Source organism: Polyodon spathula, chromosome 5, assembly GCF_017654505.1.
Source record: "Polyodon spathula isolate WHYD16114869_AA chromosome 5, ASM1765450v1, whole genome shotgun sequence".
NCBI lineage: Eukaryota > Metazoa > Chordata > Actinopteri > Acipenseriformes > Polyodontidae > Polyodon > Polyodon spathula.
The window spans coordinates 63,388,332-63,408,307 of NC_054538.1; the positions used below are offsets into that span (position 1 = coordinate 63,388,332).

Sequence of the window (19,976 nt, forward strand, 5' to 3'; positions counted from 1 at the left end):
CTGATGTAGAAACAGCTAGAGGCAGCAAGGCTGACGAAGGACAAGCCAGGTAAACGGATTAGCCGTCCAGCCATAGCTAGGAAGAAGAACATTTTTACATTGTTTTGTTTATTTTCTTTGTTGTAAATTGCAAGTGCTGTTAAAGTTCAGTTATGTGTCAGACTGTTTTGTATAGGAGGGTGAAATGTAAGCCTCAGCCAATAGAATACGTTATAATATATATATATATATATATATATATATATATATATATTAAAATAAGTAAAATGATGACGGAACAGAATGCACTGTACAGATGACGTTTACATTTAACAAAAACAGTGTTATTTTGATTCTTGGATCCTTGCATGTATAGACATTATCCTTCGGGCAGCCTCTGCTGCAGCAAACCACAACTCAACTCCCACTACTTATCTGAACAATGTCGCACAACTCTCACAATGCTAGAGATCTCGCTAAGAGGACACAACAAATCTGAATTTGTTTATTGCCACTCTTTTCATTAACATGTTTTCTCTTAGTGCATACAACAAAATGTGTACTTTGCTAAGTGTTGCAACGAAAATGCAAACTGTATGTTAGTGCTGAGAGTTAGTACACCTACCACTTAGTTTCTCTTAGGTTTTACCTTAAGATACTGTAATTACACTTACAGTATCTTTCTAATTCATCATTCCTCAGCAGTTGTTCACATAATGGCTACACATAAAAGTGTTTGGTATGTTGAAGGATTGAGAAACACTTTTGTTAAAAAAATAAAATAAATACATAATCAGAACCATCATGACTGTTGACAACGCTATCACTTGATACATAAAATATGATAAAAATGCAAGAAATACTTTTTTTGTAAACACCAACCCTATATTGTGTTTTGGATCATTATCTATTGCTGCTTCTGCTTTAGGTCATTATTTATCAGACTTACAAACTTTCTCAACCACTGGGGTGCTAGAAATTGCCACAATGGATGTGCAAATGTAATTTCTTATCTCTATACAACTGAGTTAGTATGGAAATCTCTAATAAATCACAGTTTGTTTTTACACATATATTATCTTCATTAATGACAATTTATGGAAATACAACCTTGAACTTTTAAATGTTGGCATGCTAGGCCAATCCTGTTGTGGCATTACATGATTTACTTTCTTCCAATTACTTAGCATATTACATGATCGAAATATGTGCATTCCAATACAGAAAGCCATTCGTTGAAAATGCACTTTCATTTATGTCATAGACTGGAAAGTTTATTGTATTTTCAACATAAAAAAGGGTTACGCATGAAAATAAAAGGTTACAAAGTAACTGTTCTGCTTAATACAGAGGCAGAAACCCAACATGTATATAAAGAACAGTACAGTGAAATAAAAGGTCTTCCCAATATCCCCAGTGTAGATTAATGTTGACAAACAGTTTAAAACAAAATTGGGATATTGTGCTGTAGGGTGAACAGTCCAAAGGAAGCAGCAGAATACACTTTTTTTGTGTGTGTCATCCAAACGGAACATGAGGAAAACCTCAATGGAACTGAAAGTAGCATAGCAAATCTCCATAAATCAGATTATCCCCAGATCTAGTCTTTCCGTGTTCGTTCGTCCAATTACTTTTTTAATTTTTTCCCGGGAGGTAGGACATCATTTTCACCATGTAGGCTACATCTCCTTAGTTGAACCTTTGTGATAGTTTGTACAGAGAGAATCAATTTTAAGTGTCAGTGAATATCTGAATATATAGTAGGTTGTCTAAGCACACCTGACATGTTTAGATAACCTTCATATCACAGATTAGTTCTAAAGGCTACATTTTTTTTTCTTTAAAAAGAAAAGAAAAAAGAGCAAAGCATTCTTTATTACATCTTCGAAATCCCATCTCTTCCACTACAGCTTCTCTATAGACCACATCCAGTTGGGACCTAGGTACTAGTGGTCATCATTCACAGAAGGTTCTAGTCAAGACGCATCAAAACTGCAAGAAAGTGTGAAACTGATGGTTAGGATCAGTAGGGTTATTTGTGTAGGTTCATTGTGAGAAAGAAAGACATTTGATGTTAATTGTGATAAATCAGACCAAACAGGCTTTGTGTGAACTTTTAATTTCTGTCACTCAGCCCTTAGTAATCAATTTTCTGGAGCCTTATCAGTGTCTCTCAGGAGAGAGGAACTTGTCAACCATATCCCTTGTCTTACTTCCTAGTCAATATAAAAGACTGAGACCTTTGTTATTTGATTTCAGTCTCATCTTGTTTTTCATCAGAATATTAGTGTTAGGAAACTGTAAAAGAAGCTGTGTCTTTCAGAGACTAATCTCCCATTGTTACCATTGTACTTGTTTCAATTCACCCATAATGTCCTTTTTTGTCTCTGTTTTTTTATTTTTTTAGGTTCACTTCTCACAGTCTGCAGTGGAAGCTGCTTGCTTATTTTGCTTCTCCATATCACATTAAATATTAACAAACCAATCCTACACCCTGCTTAGATCAAATTATCATCCAAAAAAGGACATTCACCATGGAGGCACATTTAAGACAAACTTGATAAATAGACCTACCTTCTTTCTCTGTTGGGAAGCACAGAAACCATTGAACTAAATGTCATACTCAGACTATAATATATGGTGTTTGTCATCCCAGGGGAGTCTCTTTTTTTCTCATTTTCAATTGAGACTAACATGTGACATTTTACAAATTCCCTACATTAACTACATTAGTTTTAACTTGATAATTAAAGATCTGGCCTTCACTAGATGCATTGGCCCCATACCATAGTCTTATATGCCAGTAAAATCATTCAAGAATAGCATAACGGTAGTGCAGCCTGTATGTATACTACAGTATGTACAGTACATGAATTTCAGATCCTTACCTGTCCCAGAGCTTGACACTTCTGCAGGTAGTTGTGCAACAGCCAGCTGATATGAGTGCTAAAAATAACAAGATAGATAGCAATCAAAAAGGTCAGAACAAGACTGACACGGCTGTTACGAAGAATAGAAGAGAGAGGCCAGATAGAAGATAGAAGAGAGGCCAGTAGTTTACCATGCTAGTCTCAAAGTCTTGGTTACTGACAGAATTGTTTGAGTGCTTTCTCTTTTTTTTTTAGATTCTGAGCTCGAATTATATATATATATATAATATATATTATATATAGCTATATCTATATATATATATATATTTTTCCAAAGAACTCAATTCGAGATGCAGTTATTTATGGGGACCTGTACTGAACCTTCCAATTCAACAGCCTGTCCCCATGTTTTGTTTTGTTTTTCCAGCTTGTCACAAGTTTTTCACACAGGTGTGAATTATGTTTTCATACACTTTTTTCTAAACAATTTTGTTTTTAAAAATCAAACACTACATATTCTCCTAAAAGTGCACTTCACTCGCCAAACAATTTTACTAATGATTTGAGAGCGAACAAGCTGTGTTTCTCCCCGCTTGTATTTGTTGCATATGCTTGTATTTGTTGTATATTTGTTGTAAAGCAGTAATGCTTAACTATTAGTTCAAATGTTACAAAAAGCAATAACAAACTTTCATTTAGTTAACACATGTTGTTAAATTGTAAATAAACTATAACTAATCAGCCACAGTGCCTGTGTAACACATGATAATCCTGCACATCTGTATTCTTGCATTCCCAAGCAATTATTATTGTAATTATTATTATAGTAATTATTATTTATCATGTTATCAGTTACTCTTGAAATACATTTGTGTCGATGCAGTGCAATATTCAAACAGTTTACCACAGTACTACCCCAAACTAAAGCCCTAAATAAAGTTTGTTACTCCTTTTACAAAGGCAAACTGAGCACTGGGAAAAATGCTTTGTTAACAAGGCATTATAATATTTGTATAATTAGTCAGTCAGATTTTAAGCATAACTCAAACAAAAGAATGTATTTAATTGTAACTGTATGTGTTTGCTCAAGGCATTGGTAAACTGAATGTGAAGCCGAGTTGATGCTACTGTGACTATGAGGAACACTAACGTACTACTCTTTCTTTTATTTCCAAAGTGACAACAAAAAAAAAAAACAGAAATAGATTACCCAGAGTGGGAATTATTGCTGGAAACAGATGCAGTCATTTGTGTAACACAGCTTCCCTGCTGTGGATGTTGTCTAATAGTATTAACTTTGGGAATCATTGTTGGATTGTATAATACCTGGCTTAATACTGCTTTAATACTGTTTTATTTTTTACCTGGTTGATACTTCAAAAATCAATACCCTTATAATGTAGAAGTACCTGATAGGCCAGTCCAAAAGTGGATACCATCTATTATCCACTTACACCTTGAGGGGAAAAAAAACAGTGGTGGATATCACGACTAGTACTATGGCTGACATTTTCAAGAGGTACACAAATCATTGCTTTTACAATTTCCCTTAAATGCAGGCATTATGTGGGGAAAAAAAGCCATTGCAGTAATACAGTAGGTCATAAAAATGACTAATCTGTCAAGCCCTATTGGTCAGCAAATCCACCACAGTGTCATTATCTGTATGAAGTCCTAACATCCGAGGTAACCTGCGTTCCAAATCTGGTTAAAAGAAACAAATCCCCAGACGTCCCATCTATCAACCAGCAATCATGAAGCCTGAACAAAATTCGCCACAATAATGTTCCACTCGTCTACTTTAGGAACATAAAACTAAATTGGCTGCATTACATCTAGATGGCCACTTCCCGCCTGCTTTTCATGGATAACATCATTTACTTTTTAAATTTACAAATGTATTTGTTTTATATATTAACCACACATATCAGCACTTTTAGTATGTTTTATTGCATCTGTTATTAAGCAGTATCTTCAATATTCTCCAACACCACAAACCTGAAATAAAAAGCCACACATTTAATTTAAGGGCTTCTAAATGTGCTAAACACTGTAACAACACAGTATAAATCAAGAGAAATTAATTTCATATTCTAAGCCAAATGTTCAAACATCATTTCTGTAAAACTATGAAATGCAATACATTTGTGGCTGTGCTTTGGTCTTTCTGGAAGTGTGACAGCTTCCTCTGTTATCCAGCCACCCAAACTAGCAGGGTATAAAAGTATTAGCCTGTATTAGCCTTTTATGCACGAACACAAGCACAGTTGCAATGACTGGCCTGTCCTTCACAGTGCCCAGATTTGCACCCACGTTGAATATACACATGGAATCATCTTCACTTAGGAAAAGATTTGTGAAGCTCTTTAATCCAAATAGTCATTATTCAGAAAGGAAAAAAAAAACATTTCATTTAAGCCCTTAAAGTGATGTTTTAAAATAGGCTTTAGAATTTTAATTTGGGTTTCTGTGTTTTCAGAAAAAACAAACAGTTTTTATGAGCCATCTTGAGCAACTATGTTACAGAGGAATAGGGACAACCTGTCCACTATTATGGTCTTAAAACTTAACACATACTTTATAGAACGTATGTCTTCATTCTTGAAATTCCTTGTAAGTAAACATTATACATTGGTTGACCAGATGATAATTGTGGGAAACATGTAGAATTGGAGATTGACTGCCCTACTTAAGCCCTTATGGAATCCATGTTCACCCTCTTAGGTAGTCCTTGAGATTTTGCATATAGATGCAATCATTTGGGGCTGAGCAGCAGGCTTGATTAATAAATATCCCATAAATATGTGGTGTAAACAGGTGCCTGCATAAAAATGCTCACCCTGGGAGACCCACCAATAGCATTTATCATGAACCATACTTTATATATATATATATATATATATATATATATATATATATATATATATATAATATATATATATATATACTATATAAAGCTGCCCGCAGGGATGCTGTTTTTATATCTCTAGACACAAAATTCTGACACAGCTCATAAATTTATAAGAGCTACAACTGACTCCCTGATGCTTGAGCCCTCTAGTCCTGCTGTCATCTCGGCGGACGTTTAGTCAGATTGTGCCTTCTGCAGTTTAAAGGGAGAATGTCGCACCCTAATAAAACTGTACATTTAAAAAATGTTCATTTGGTTTTTTTCTGTATTTCATTTAGAAAATATACAGTATTTTTTTTTTTCAAAGATGAGAAAGGATTTGCTGTTAATGTACAAAATAGGGATTTCTTCTGATATCAGTCTCAATCAGCTTGCTAATTTGCGGCATATGGCTCCCTGAAACAAGAAGCCTGAACGATGACCAGCATCAAATTAAATGCTCTGACTCGTTGCTGGCTCCAAATGCCATTGCTGGCCTTTTGTTTTTCTTGTTTTACTCTTGTTTTGGCACTGTTTAATTATTTTAACTGCATGATTTACTTTTTGGTGTAGTGTCAGAGTGGGTCATAATATGCTGTACAGTATGTATATCTTCATTATTGAAATTCCTTGTAAGTAAACATTATATATTCTGTGTATGAAATTAACAGAAATTTAATATATAGAGGGGGGGACCTAAGCCATTGTCTGTGTCTACTTGGTTTCTGGTCACAAACTCTCCCACTGACAAAGAATGCTTTTAAAAAAGAATCATAAACTAACTGCTGGACAAGTCTTTTATCTTTCCCCATCATTGAATGAATCATTTAAGTGCCAGCAGTTTCTTGCAGAAGGCAAGCCAGACAGTTTTGAGTATGCTTTGACACCTTGGACAGAGAACAGTACCCCTCATAAATACAGCCAACAGGGGTCGAAACCACGGACCAATTGAGAACAACCAATGAGAAACACCCCATGTGTATTCGGGCACAGCCCAAAATAAACAAACTGACCAATCACAGGGTGGAAGTGAGAATAACAAAACCAGCCGTGGGACTTTCAAACGGAGCGCGCTCTCCATAAACAAAGACTTTTTCCACACTAAATAAGTTCCCTGCAGAAGGAACAGCGCTCCAGGCATGAGAGAGAGCTCCCCACACTGAGAGCTTCCCATACGTGCTTCACATAAGCTACCCACACTGAGAGCTTCCATATGTGCTCCACAGAAGGAACAGCGCTCCAGGCAAGAGAGGGCGCTCTCCACACAAGGAAGTCTTTGAACTTTGACAATCAGAATGAGTGCTGAGGGAGAAATGGAAGCTGAACTGTTCTGAAGAAAGTTACTGAAGTCATGGGAGCATAATTGCTCAAATTCACGGAAGGCAAGGAAGAACCCATTTTTTGAATAATGGCTAAAATCACCTTCTGAGGAAGGGCCCTGTCGACTGTCCTGTGAGAGACTGACTCAGTTAAAAAGATACTGCATTAATCAGAAAGTGGGGCTTTGTTTCCATGTAGCTGCATGAAACAAACTGAAGCAAAGCCATCAGTTATACTTTTGGAAGAATTGCAATAAGAAAATGTCTGCAAACTATATAACTTTTCAATTGCTACACATTATCTGAAGTGAGTTACATCTGATCAACGATACTATTCCCAGTTGGAAAACTGTCGACAACAAGAATACTATTGCAAGACTTGGAGATCAACAAACTGATCTCCATTTGAAAATAACTTTTTGTTTATTGCAAGTCTAGCAATACAATGTGTACAGCAAAGTACCGTCTTCATTGGAACTTCGGATCCAGAGAGCTGCAGTATTCATCTACAATATTCATTAACTTATTTATAATGAAATTGATAAGTATTCAACAAGACTTGAGCAAGTAACTGTAGTAAATATCAAGTTAGTGGATAAACTGTTCTGGGAATAGAATATAACTTCCTGTTTTAGAGTGTGTAAGAAATGTATTTTGTTTGTTGAAAGGTGCAACGCAAAGGAGTTGCCTCGTAAATGCAGAGAATTTGATCATTGCCCCATTTCTGAGTTAATTTGAATATATAATCAACTTAGGTTGATAACATATTATTAGTTTGGTACATCTCGTCTAAACTAAATTAACACGATAAAACTAATTTGCTAAATTAGGTACTGGAATGTTGGATTCTGTTCTGAATGGGAAGTTGAATTAATTATTGTGCATATTGATATGATCGATGCAAATTAGAATATTCAATATTAATATATTAACCATGTATGCTGATGATGTTATGGTTGTTGTAATTGTTTGACTATGAGATCAATGAGCTGTATACTATTCATACATACAAGTATATCTAACCAATAGCCTTTCCTTTCTGTAATATTAGACAAGTTGTGCACCCCTGTTTATTCTTAAATAAATTATTGTTTTATATTTCTGACACATTGTGTGACTGTCAGTTATTGTCCAAGGGAATCCAAGTTCTGCGTGGTCCAGAACTTAAATGTGGTATGTCTCATTTCTTACATTTTGACGTTCTTCAACAGGGCGACTAGAGACTCATTTATATTTAAATAAATTGTATACTTAATTCACTACAGTGGCACATCAAGAAAACCCTGTCTGATATGAGGCTTTGTGAAATATATCCTGATCACGCCACACTGATTTCAAATAGGACGACACAGATATTAAGTGTGGATTAAGGACCAACTGCTGCCTGTTCTGGCCCTGCACATTTAAATGATTACATATAGATGTGGGGGTGGTTTGTTTCTTAACTCTTGGCTTCCACTAGATATGATATATGCTGTATTCAATGTTTGTAAGTTACACTGAAACAAAATGAGCATGTCATGTTATAAATAGAAATATCTTACAGTAGAAGAAAAAAACACAGATGTGAACACCATTGGGGCCAGTGGGACTGAAAACATGAGGTTACATGCTGTAGCTGGAAATGGTCAGGCTTTCAGTTTGTTGAAAGCATAAGCACCAATTAGATGTGAAAAATTCTACACTATAAATATAAACCTCAAAGTAAAATGGAAATTGAGTCTTCAGAGCAGCTGTTGGCCTACTTAGCCTTTCTCTGTATGAAAACTATGTAATGGCTTTCAACACAGGACAGTTTATACTGTGAATGGTTTCTTCAAAGCATTTCAAACCTGATATACAGTAATCCCCTGTCCACTACACATCTTGGAATTCGTCCCCTGTCGAAACAAACAGTTAGGGTAAAACCTTAATAACTCTCAAAAGACATTATTATTATTATTATTATTATTATTATTATTATTATTATTATTATTATTATTATTATATACTGACCTCCAAATATAGTTTTTGTAAATCTTTCTGGTTCAATGAGTGTTAAATCATATCTACATTTGCTGTTACAAATTGAATAAAAGTCAAATCTCATAATGTTCATTACTCCTAATCCAATAAACAACTAACAATTTCTACCCATTTGCTATCAGATATTGATCTGGTAATTAGATTTGCTCACGGCCCTGGTTTCATAACATTCTTCAAACTATGGAACCCAGGTGGTGCTTAGATAAGCAGATTGATCATTCATGACTAATAACAGAAGATGTTTGCACTAGTTTTAGTACAGGTGTAGATTGCTAACTATGGGTTATAATTTTAAGCAGATTTTGGAAGGTGGATCTTCTTGCCCAGCAAAGTAGAAATAAATATTGACCACATTAGGTTTTGCATGTGTGCTGATTTAAAAGGATTATAATCCTAAATTAAACAACACCTGAGAAGGTCATGCATGGGGAACTGGTTGAATTTGCATACAGTAGAATGTCCCTCTCTACAAACAAATTGCCTAACTATATGTCTGTAACATGGGTGTTGCTCTGTTGACACAAATGAATGGGGATTGATCAGCTCAGTTTGAGACGTTCATTTACAGCTCTCACTGGACATTTTCTCTACAAATACATTGAATACCAATAACTCAACAAAAAACAACCTTACTATGAACACTTCGGAACCAATGGTCGTCATTCACAAGATGTGAAAGTTATAAACGAGAAATGATTATAGAATTTTAATAAACCTTTAACCAACAAAACATAAAAACAAGTACAGTATACAAGATACAACAGTAAAACAACGACTGGACATTGCATACACTTAAATAAATAATCACCACAGAAATTATTTAATTAAAAAATAAATTATGTTAAAATATATTAGTAGTTTATAAGCACGTACAAAGTGTCCCTAACCCTAACCAAACTGTAACTCCAGGAAAACAATTCATTGTGATCATCTGATAATGGTGTTCATAAATAGGTTGCCTGTGATCACTGAATGTATTGTATTTCCATTTTTTTTTTTCATAAATAAAGCTTTTATTATGGAAAAATAAGCACAAGATGTATTGGGGGCATTCAACAGCATTCTTGCTTTCACTGAGGAGTTTGTTTAGAATTACCACACTGGTGTTAATTATAAGTTAATGTCGTTAATGATGACTGTATTTCTAGAGTCTCCTCCTCTTATCCAAGGTTGTGTGTTTCTTTTTGTTTGAGCTTTTTTGTCTTGTTTTTACATTACATTGATTGTGTTTCCCCTTAATAGCATTCTAACTCACTAAGATTATAAAGCTACCTTTAAAAAAATGACCATGATAAATGTGCCCACTAATTCACAAGTTTACCATGTTTTTCCCATTGCTTTACAATGCATGTTTGTGATTCGCTTTGCGTTACTGTGCTGAAACCATGATTGCACAGTGCTTTAAAACACTTTGCCATGCTTTCACCACCACAGTAAACTTTTATAATGGTAACAAACAGCTCAAAACGGGTATTAAAATGGTCATCACTGAACAAAGTTGTTATCTGCATTCATGCTTTTCACTTCATCTGACCAACAGGGGACAGAGTCTATGATGACAGTGCATCACACAACAAACATATTTATGTTGTTCTTTACATTTCAGTGAAAAAAATGCATTCACTTCTAAATCTGGCTCTTGGTATCTGTACAGGATGTGACATCTAAAATGTACTTGTCCCCCCTGCATTCTGAACTGTTTCCTTGGCAACTGGAGAATAGGGATCCGTTACCACGATAGAAGGAAGAAAGAGGACAAGGACTAGATCAATTGCACATAATATAGCCTACATACACAGACTAGTATATTTCACGTTTAGTATTTTTTTTTTTTAATATTTAAAAAATAAAATATAGTATAAAAAGGACACATTACAAATATGTTCAGTATTCAGGTTCATGGGGCCAGGGAGGGGACTGTACAGGCCTGGGGAGTGGCCGCAGAGACTGTTCAATTGCTGATAAGCCAGTCCTCAGCTGTCAATGTCTGGTGTAGATTCTTGGGGTCCTTTTTTGGGGGGGGCACAGGGAGAGGGGATATGGGGGGAAAATGGGAATGTTCTGTTGTTTTGAATTACTATATTGTATTTCTAATTTTCAACTAAAAATTTGATACTAAAAAAAAAAAAAGTATTCTATGGATGTGACGAAAAACTAACGACAATTACAGTACAGCTGTCAGCCACAAGTCGTTTTTGTCCCATGTGATGTGTTAAGTCACATTTATCAAGCCATTACATGTGTTGGTCACCAGGTGGAGCTATATGTTAAGTTTAAAACTAATAAATATTTAATAGATCTAATAAATGACTGCAAACTGAAGGAGTGGTCTGAACATACTTTTATTGCACATTATCATGTTATTGTTTGTTCTATGTGCTCTTTATAATAGCAGCTTATTTTTTAGTGCAAGCAGTTTTTTAACAAAATAAAAAGGACAAAAATAGACTTTTAACCAAATAAAGTATTGGAGCTCTTGCAAAGAAACAATAACGGTATCACTACTTTAAGACATAAAACGTAATTAAATGTATATTCAATTAATTTTCATTTGGAAAAAGCAGTACTGAAATCTTGTACAGTATTATGCACACTGGCTGGTACCTGCTGCTGAATCCTGGTAATCAGCCCTATAAGGCAAATCAATTTACTCACTTCGCACAATCACGAAGTACTACACTAAGGTAATTAAATCCAGAGCTGCAAAATATATTTATTTACATTAGTGAAAACTTATAGGGTGATCTGGGAAACAAATCAACTTGTTCACACACCTTTTATCCTAGGTAGTACTTCTCGATAAGACACTCATGATTTATTAGGCCACTGACAGTAAACTGTACATTCTGTATACTATGTTTTACTGTATAATGGTTTTTTGATAAGCAAGTCAGACAGAAAAATAGCAAAAGTGCTGAAATCTGAAAAAAATTTAAAGTACACGGTCTGCAATTATACCTGGAGTGCTTCCATAATGTGTACTGTATGCATCCTGTTGTTTTCATCTCCCTAATTGATAGTTCATATCAGTGTGTGCTATAAATAGACATTTCTAAGTAATGCAGTTCCTCCATATCAGAAGTCAGGACTTTAAAGTGCATGCTTGTATTTCATGTAATTTAATATGATTTATTTATCCAGGTTAAAGAAGAATTAGGGAGTCATTTTGAACATAAACTTTTTGATCCCGTAATAACAAATTAGATAGCATTTAGTACAGGGAAAAGTAAATGCTGCAATAAAATAATAAAATGTTTTGAACACGCATCATGTTTTAACACAAGGCTTGCAACATTTTATATTGAATAAGCAAAATTAAGGGAGTCTGAACAAGTATGTGTTTGTCAAATATCTTAGTGAACAATAATGTATTTATTAGAATATATTGAGGAATTTAGCCAGGCCGTTATTTAATTGACCGTAAAACTATTTATCCATGACAGGTTAAAATCTTGCTCTTCTGGGAAAGATGTTAATGGGATCTCTAGTGTCCAAATACAGAACAGACAGGCCCTGGCTAACATCTCTTCAGAATGGATGTAGCCCTATTATTGCAATCAGCTGTGATGTGCTTGATGATTGGCTGAGGTGGGACAGTGCACTGATTGCAGGGGTGGAGCTTAGCATTATTTAAGCTGTGGGGTTCTGCCATTCGGTCTCCCTATCCTGAATTGAGACAGTTGTGCTGCGTGAACCCTGTGAGTTTGTTTTGTTGTGCTTATATACCCAGACTGAGGATTCCCAGGCCGGCTGCCTCCGAGCCCGGAGGTCCCCCTGTGATCCTCAGTATCTCCAGGAACTACTTATCCTGCTTGGGAGAGGGAGACCGAATGGCAGAACCCCACAGCCTAAATAGTGCCGAGCCCCACCCCTGCAGTCAGTGCACTGCCCCACCTCAGCCGATCGTCGAGCGCAACACAGCTGATTGCAATAATGGGGCTCGACCATGAGGTCCTGCCCCAAGTTAAGATGGCCGCTACCACTGTGGCTTCTGCCCCAACCCTGACTCAGCCTTTCTCGGTCCTTCCTGCACAGCACTACCAGTAGTCGGGAGGGCGAGTTACAAGAGGGACTCCTTTCACTCCTGTCACAGGCAGGTTGGCTCGTGTATGTGATGTCAAACCAGGAAGAGGTACTCATCAACACAAGTAGTACGGGGCCCAACTGCGCTGCTGTGCTTATATTTATTAAACACTAAATAAAAGTAACACAAATAACAAACAAAAACTTTTCAAACACAAAATAAAAGGGCACAAGGGCCAAAAATAAACACAATCATAATAAACCAAATGAGTACCTTTCCAAAAAAAAAACTACACCATTTGTCTTTTCTCCAACCAGTTTCCTGTCCTCTTCAACTCTTCACCCAGACAAAAGATGTCTCCTGGCTTTATGTGCCTGGAGCCCAATTAATCAATAATTAACCTAGTTAAGGATCCAGCCACATTTTCACATGTATTTCTGGCAGGGAGGAATTTAACTCCTTCCCTGCTGATCTAAAACAAACATTAGCAAAAGCATAATAATAGAACAAATATATATATATATATATATATATATATATATATATATATATATATAACTAAATAAAGTAACACAAATAGTAAACAAACTTATCAAACACAAAATAAAATAATACATCTTTCTCAGACATTTCCATCGCTGTTTTGAATTCCACCATTAACACCACTGTCTACTACAAACCAACTGATTCTCATTCATATCTGCAGTGTGACTCCTCACACCCTACGGCTTGATTCCCTATCACAATTGTTAAGATTCAGACGTATTTGCAGCGACGATCAAGATCAAGATTTCTTCGCCAAAAGTGAGGAAATGTGTGTGTTTTTTGGAAATTGTGGCTTTCCGGACAAGATCATCACTAAAGCTAAATCCTGCATTTCAAATATAAATAGAAAAAATGCTTTATATAATAACATTATACAACACACAGATGATAGAATCCCACTGATCCTCACTTACCACCCAACCAACAGAAATATACAGACAATTGTGCAAAGAAAATTTTACAACAGGACCCATCTACAGCACATATTTTCAAGACTCCCCCCTTCATGTCATATATAAGAGAATATGTGGTACACAGTGCTATTCGGCCTTCTGGGGAACCTTTGAAAGGCACATATCCATAGACCATGATGTAATATTGTAAATACATTCATTCTGAAACACATGGGGCAAACTAAAAGATGTTTAGCAGACCGGATGGTGGAACACTTAAGAAGCATTCACATTAACACCACTGCAATTCCAGCAGCCCACACTGCTGAACACATCCACAGTCTGAGTAATCAATTAGTGCTATGGAACAAATGTTGCTCGGAACCAAAAGGAACGAGAGTTTATCTTCAAACTGGGAACTTTGGAGCCTCTGGGAATGAACATTATATTCTAATAATCATGACACCATCCACATAATTTTTGTATAATTACAAATCTTGAATAATTTTGAGGAAACGTGGTAAAATGCAAACGTGTGAACAAAGTACTTTACAATTGTGCTGGATCCCCTTCATGTTGTGAGTTTGAACTGGCCGCTTGCAGAATTCTGTTATTGCTGACCAATGAAGAAAAAGCAACTGACGTTCCCTTTAAGAAAATGATAGCCCTATGATTGCCTTTGCAGTGATTTTAATTAACAAAAAGCAGTTTTATATTGCCATAGTACCATTTGTATAATATAAGTATTTATAATTATTATTTACATAAACAATTTGGGAATATGTTACTACATTGTTTCGTTATATTCATACATATGAATTATTTGTATATGTCCAGCCTTTGTAATAAATAGCTTATTTAAGATGTATATGGGAACTACGATTTGAAACATGGCTGCATTAACTTTAATGCTGCTGTGAGAAATAAAAATGTGTACGGCTTTTTTTTTTTTTTTTTTTTTTTTTTAAATACAAAGCCTAAACCTCACACTTCATCATTTCTGGAAGGAATCTAGTCCAACTTGATGAAAATGTAAATAATTCTTCCAAATAGCCATGTATGTGTTTTGCAAACAAAAAAATGTGCATTTAAAAATATTATCTGGAATACAGCATTTAAAAATATTATCTGGAATACATCACTGCACACAGGTATTGAATATAGGCTTTATTTTAGAAAACTGTTTTTATTTTTGAAAAACCTTAAATATTTTAGATCAGCACTAAAGTTTAATGAAGCCAATGACTGGTGTGTACAGGTAAAACAAAGTGCTCGATCTGTCCTAAAAAATAACGGTACATTGTAAACAGTTAACCTTTACTAAATGTAACGTTTAATTAAATTAAATAATAGTCAACCAATACACATATTAACTAATGTTTACTAACACTTGAAGTATAAAATAGTTATACTAACTCAGCAGCGTGTGTCCAAAAGCAAACAGTAGCCTCTATTTAAGGATTCTTTAGTTATATAGTGAAAAGAGGTGTTTCGAATTAAGTAATTTTCACTGTGTTAGAAAAAAAACCTTGTACTAGCCAGCGCATACACACTGTGTGATAGTGAATAACAGTAGTTAATAGACCAGGGTCCACGAAAAAGTGTTTGTATTAATACAAAACAAATACATCAGTCTCTGCGTTTAGGAACACCTCCTAAGAGAACACCTCGCCTTAGGGAACACCCTTGTGGTGAAACAGATTTTTCCCATTGTAAATGCTCCGGCTAAAGGAACAGGAACTTAGTTTAAAAGAACACCTTCTTGGCACCGATAGGGATTCGTTCACAATGGACACAGTATTGTTTTGTAACCTGATAACTCATCATCGTCAGACTTAAATTAAAATGGTTTATTCAGTCTTCTCAAAAGCAACTTGTCATCTTGAGAGTGTCTTCAGGCACACTGATTGGTTTATTAAATCTTTTCCGAATTGCTGTCATACAATTGGCTCATTTTGTATTCTGATTTCCATGCGTGACCCTCATCGCTACAAAATGGCAGGGAAACAAACGGTAATGGAATACATATTTATTTATTGATTGATTGATTCATTCATTCATTCATTCATTCATTCATTCATTCATTCATATTATGTCTGGTGGCTAACGGTGTCTTGGAGGACACTTTGGCTATAAGAACACTTCACTTGCTTCCTGAGTGGTGTTCAGAGACTACTGTACCAAAATGAAATTATTTCAAGTAATAAATAAGTGGAGGAGCAGCACCACACCCCAAATAAAAAATACTGATGCTCCGGTCAGGTCCCACTACATCACTGGGAGCTTGTGTCATACAGCAGAGTCATGTCTACGGTATCTACTTTACAGAATGAGCCCAATTGGTCATGCACGCATGCTCAATTATTATAATGTTTTCGTGAACAATTATTCTGATTATTTTTATGTTTTACACAAAAAAATAGATATATAAATTCAAATCAAAATACAATACAGTACAATAAATGAAAATAAAGTATATCAGAATATATATATTAGTACCAATAGTACCATATGATGTGGGCAGTACCAATTGTCCTAATGGGGAGACCCATTAAGAAGGTGCTCAGCTATATTATTAGCTGCAGCCAACCAAGAAGTCAACGTGGCCGAGCTGGCCAGGTGTAGCCTAGCTGTGGATCAAACATTCAAGAAAGACATTAGAAACGGTTTATCAGGCTCCACCCCTCCCCTCAGGATCACTTTCTTGGCTGTAGTCAACCCAGCAAGAAACAGAAGTTTTGACATATCGAGTTGGGAGTCATCTGCCAAAAGGAGCACTCCAGGACACAGTGGCACCTGAACAGCAGTCATCCCAGTTATCACTGAAACTACAAATTTCCAAAGGGACAGGATCCTGGGGCATTCCCAAAGATACGTGCCAACTATATCCTGGGTGCACCCCTGACAGTCTTCCACAAATATCATTTGGTATTTTTTGTGTGGGGTCGAATAAGCTCTATGGGTGAAATTAAAATGTGTTACTTGATATGCCAAATTTTTAGATGGATGAAAAGGTTTGTCCCCAGTCCGGAGTAAAATCAAATGTGTCTAACTCTCTGTTCTATATGCTGGTGACGGGTATATCAGATCTGCCGATAGGCCTTTCTGGGGAATGACGTCCTCAGTCCCGCCTCCAGAGGGAACAAATAGTCACTCCATGGAGCTCAATTCCTCTTTTGCTTCTCACTGCAGTAAGGTAAGGTACTAATCTGTCCAGTTGCTGAGTCTGTATGAGAGAGCTCTCACTCGAGTTTTACTGGTTTCCCTGCTTTATTTTTGAAAAATATTGCTGGAAGTCAGCTTGCCACTTCCATTCAGTAACTCAGCTTATGTGAACTGAGCTATAATCGTTGCGCAACTACACTTAATTAATCTTTCTTTTTTACCAATCTGCATCACTTGTGTTGCAGACTGCTTTCTAACCTACAGCATCGGCTGTTATATGTTATTTCTCCTGCTATTTAAAAAAAAAGAGACATGTGATTTCCTCCACCGGGGCCGGGCTCTGCCAAGTACTGTAGTGATGACTTTGCCACTTGAGGTATTAATTATGTTATTAATTGTAACCTTTTTTTAGTTAAGTTGTTTTTGATCACTGTTTAAATTGTGTTTGTATAGTCTTTTTAATGTGTTTACTAATTCCTTTCTTTAAATACGCTTTTATATTAAGTTTCAATACATTTTTGTTTCGAGTTCTTTCATTTACCATTGGCAAAACCAGCTATGTGCGGTTTTGCATAGCCTAACACGACTCAAAGTCACAGATGGTCGTCTGAGCTAAACGCCAAAAGGCAGGAAATTAGCAGAGATAGTGTGAGATGAGGGAGGGGAACTGAAAGACAAGATGGATGCGCCCTGCTAGGTACAACGTGGTATGCAACTCCCTTTTTTCCCCCGCAAAGGGTGTGCAATGATAGAGTGGAAACCCCTATCACTGGACAGAAGTAAAACAAATAGGAGTGAAGTTAACACTTGTTTACAAAGGTATAAATACTAAACATTACAAAGTTTTGTCAGTCTTTTCATCTCTTTCGAATTGACTCCATGGATGTCTGTGCTTTCTAATACAAACGTATGCACTGAGCTGTACTGAGGCCTCGTCTGACGTCAGTTTAAATCTCGTGCTTATAAGATTGTATTGGAGGTATACCTTTCTTGTACAGTACAGTATATAAAGTGTTTTTGAATCAAAAACCATTTGTCAGCTTAATTCTTTCACTACAGTACCGCTGCTGAATCGACTCTGCCAGTTGTTTCGGCCTGCCTACTCGGTACACTTGGCCAAAAAAAAAAGAAAAAAAAAAAACTCTTTCTTTTCAATCTACCCGCCCGGCGTGGTGACTGCTCTACCCCCACAGCTTGGCTGTTGTGTGTACATGTGTGTTTTTTTCTTCTACTGCTTTTGCAGTTAAAAATAAAAACTTTTAACATCAGACAACATGTGCGTCCTTCACCGGGGGCCTGGTTCTACCTTGTCCCACTGTTGAGTAGACTTCACTGGCTGTCTCGGCCCACCCACCTTGCATTGGGCCTTCAAGAAAAAACTAAAAAACAAGAGTACGTTCTTTTTTCTTACTGTCTACTAACAGTTAAGCCTGCCTCTACAGCAGCTCTCTGAGTACACTGCCCCACTCTGGCGTATGCTGCACGATGTCCCGGTCGTGTGACTGCACGTGGTTAAGGCCAAGCAATCGATCCATGCATATAAATAAGCTGGAACTGCGAACAGTTCAACTCGCTCGCCAGCATTTTCTCCTGGAGTGCCAAGGGATATACCGCCAGGGAGGACTTCGGTCCCCGGGGTTACATTGCATAGCCTTTCGACTATTGATGTGGGCAAAACAAAACCTGCTATCACTCCGGGTTGTTCACCTTCATGGAGTAATGAATCGGGCGGTGGACCTCCTCTCGAGGGAGGGTCCTCACCCATCAGAATGGCAGCTCCACCCTCAGGTAGTGAAGCGAATTTGGGAGTGGTTTGGCAAGGCCCGAGACGATCTCTTCACCACGGCAGAAACGACTCATTGCCCCCTATGGTTCTCCCTCCACCGCTTCGGCAGTCCACTAGGTGTCAATGCCCTAGCCCAACATCATTGCTCCTAGCCTTCCTAGAGAAGATCCGGAGAGAGAAGGTGACACTTCTCCTGGTGGCCCCCTAATGGCCCAGGAGAATCTGGTTTTAAACTCTCTACCAGCTATTACAAGGCCATCCCTGGGAGACCCCAATACGTTTGGATCTCTTCAGTCAGACAAGGCATTCTGGCACCCAGAACCAGGCAGACTCCAATCATGGGTCTGTTCCCTGAACGGGACCGTCTGTCCACTTTAGGGCTATCAGACGCGATCATAGGTACACTGCAGAATGCTATGGCTGTTGTACAACTACAAATAGAGATAAATGACCCTTGCCCTAGAGCAACTATTCTACATTTCCTGCAAAACTGCTGGAAGCAGGTAAATCGCCCTCTACGCTGCAAGTGTACCTGGCAGCCATATCCGCATGCCATGTCCCTGTTGCCTCTGTGTTCCCAGGTGCCCATTTCCTGGCTACCCGTTTTCTGGCAGTTACATCCACCTAGAAGGGTTGTGTTGATCTCAGAGTTTAAATACCTTTCTATGAGGGCAGCCTTTTTGTTAGCCATCACCTCTGCCAAGCAGGTCAGTGAGCTACAGGCTCTGTCTGTGCACAGCTCCTGTATGCGCACCTGGGACGAAGAAAAGGGTATTGTTACGCACAAACCCTGCATTCCTCCCTAAAGTGGTTACGGCTTTCCACTTAAATCAGTCAGCGGAGCTGCAGGCATTCCATCCCCCTCCATTTTGTTCAGAGAGGAGGATCAAACACTAAACTCCCTCTGCCCGGTTCGGACATTGAGAGGTTACGTTGACAGGACGAGAGGTCTGTATCAGTCTGACCAGCTTTTTGTCTGT

General features: G+C 37.1%; 1 protein-coding gene across 1 annotated transcript in view; it reads right to left on the reverse strand.

Moving 5' to 3' along the window:
* Nucleotides 1–407: 407 nt before the first annotated feature.
* The window catches only part of ccdc85a (coiled-coil domain containing 85A), a 54,972-nt gene continuing 35,403 nt past the window's right edge, over nt 408–19,976 (reverse strand). Inside the window, exons 3-4 of the mRNA XM_041250967.1 lie at nt 2,868–2,925; nt 408–1,971 (exon numbers count right to left, since the gene is read on the reverse strand). Of these exons, the coding sequence (XP_041106901.1) occupies nt 1,956–1,971; nt 2,868–2,925 (74 nt within the window). The 3' untranslated portion in view covers nt 408–1,955. The remainder of the gene's footprint in view (nt 1,972–2,867; nt 2,926–19,976) is intronic.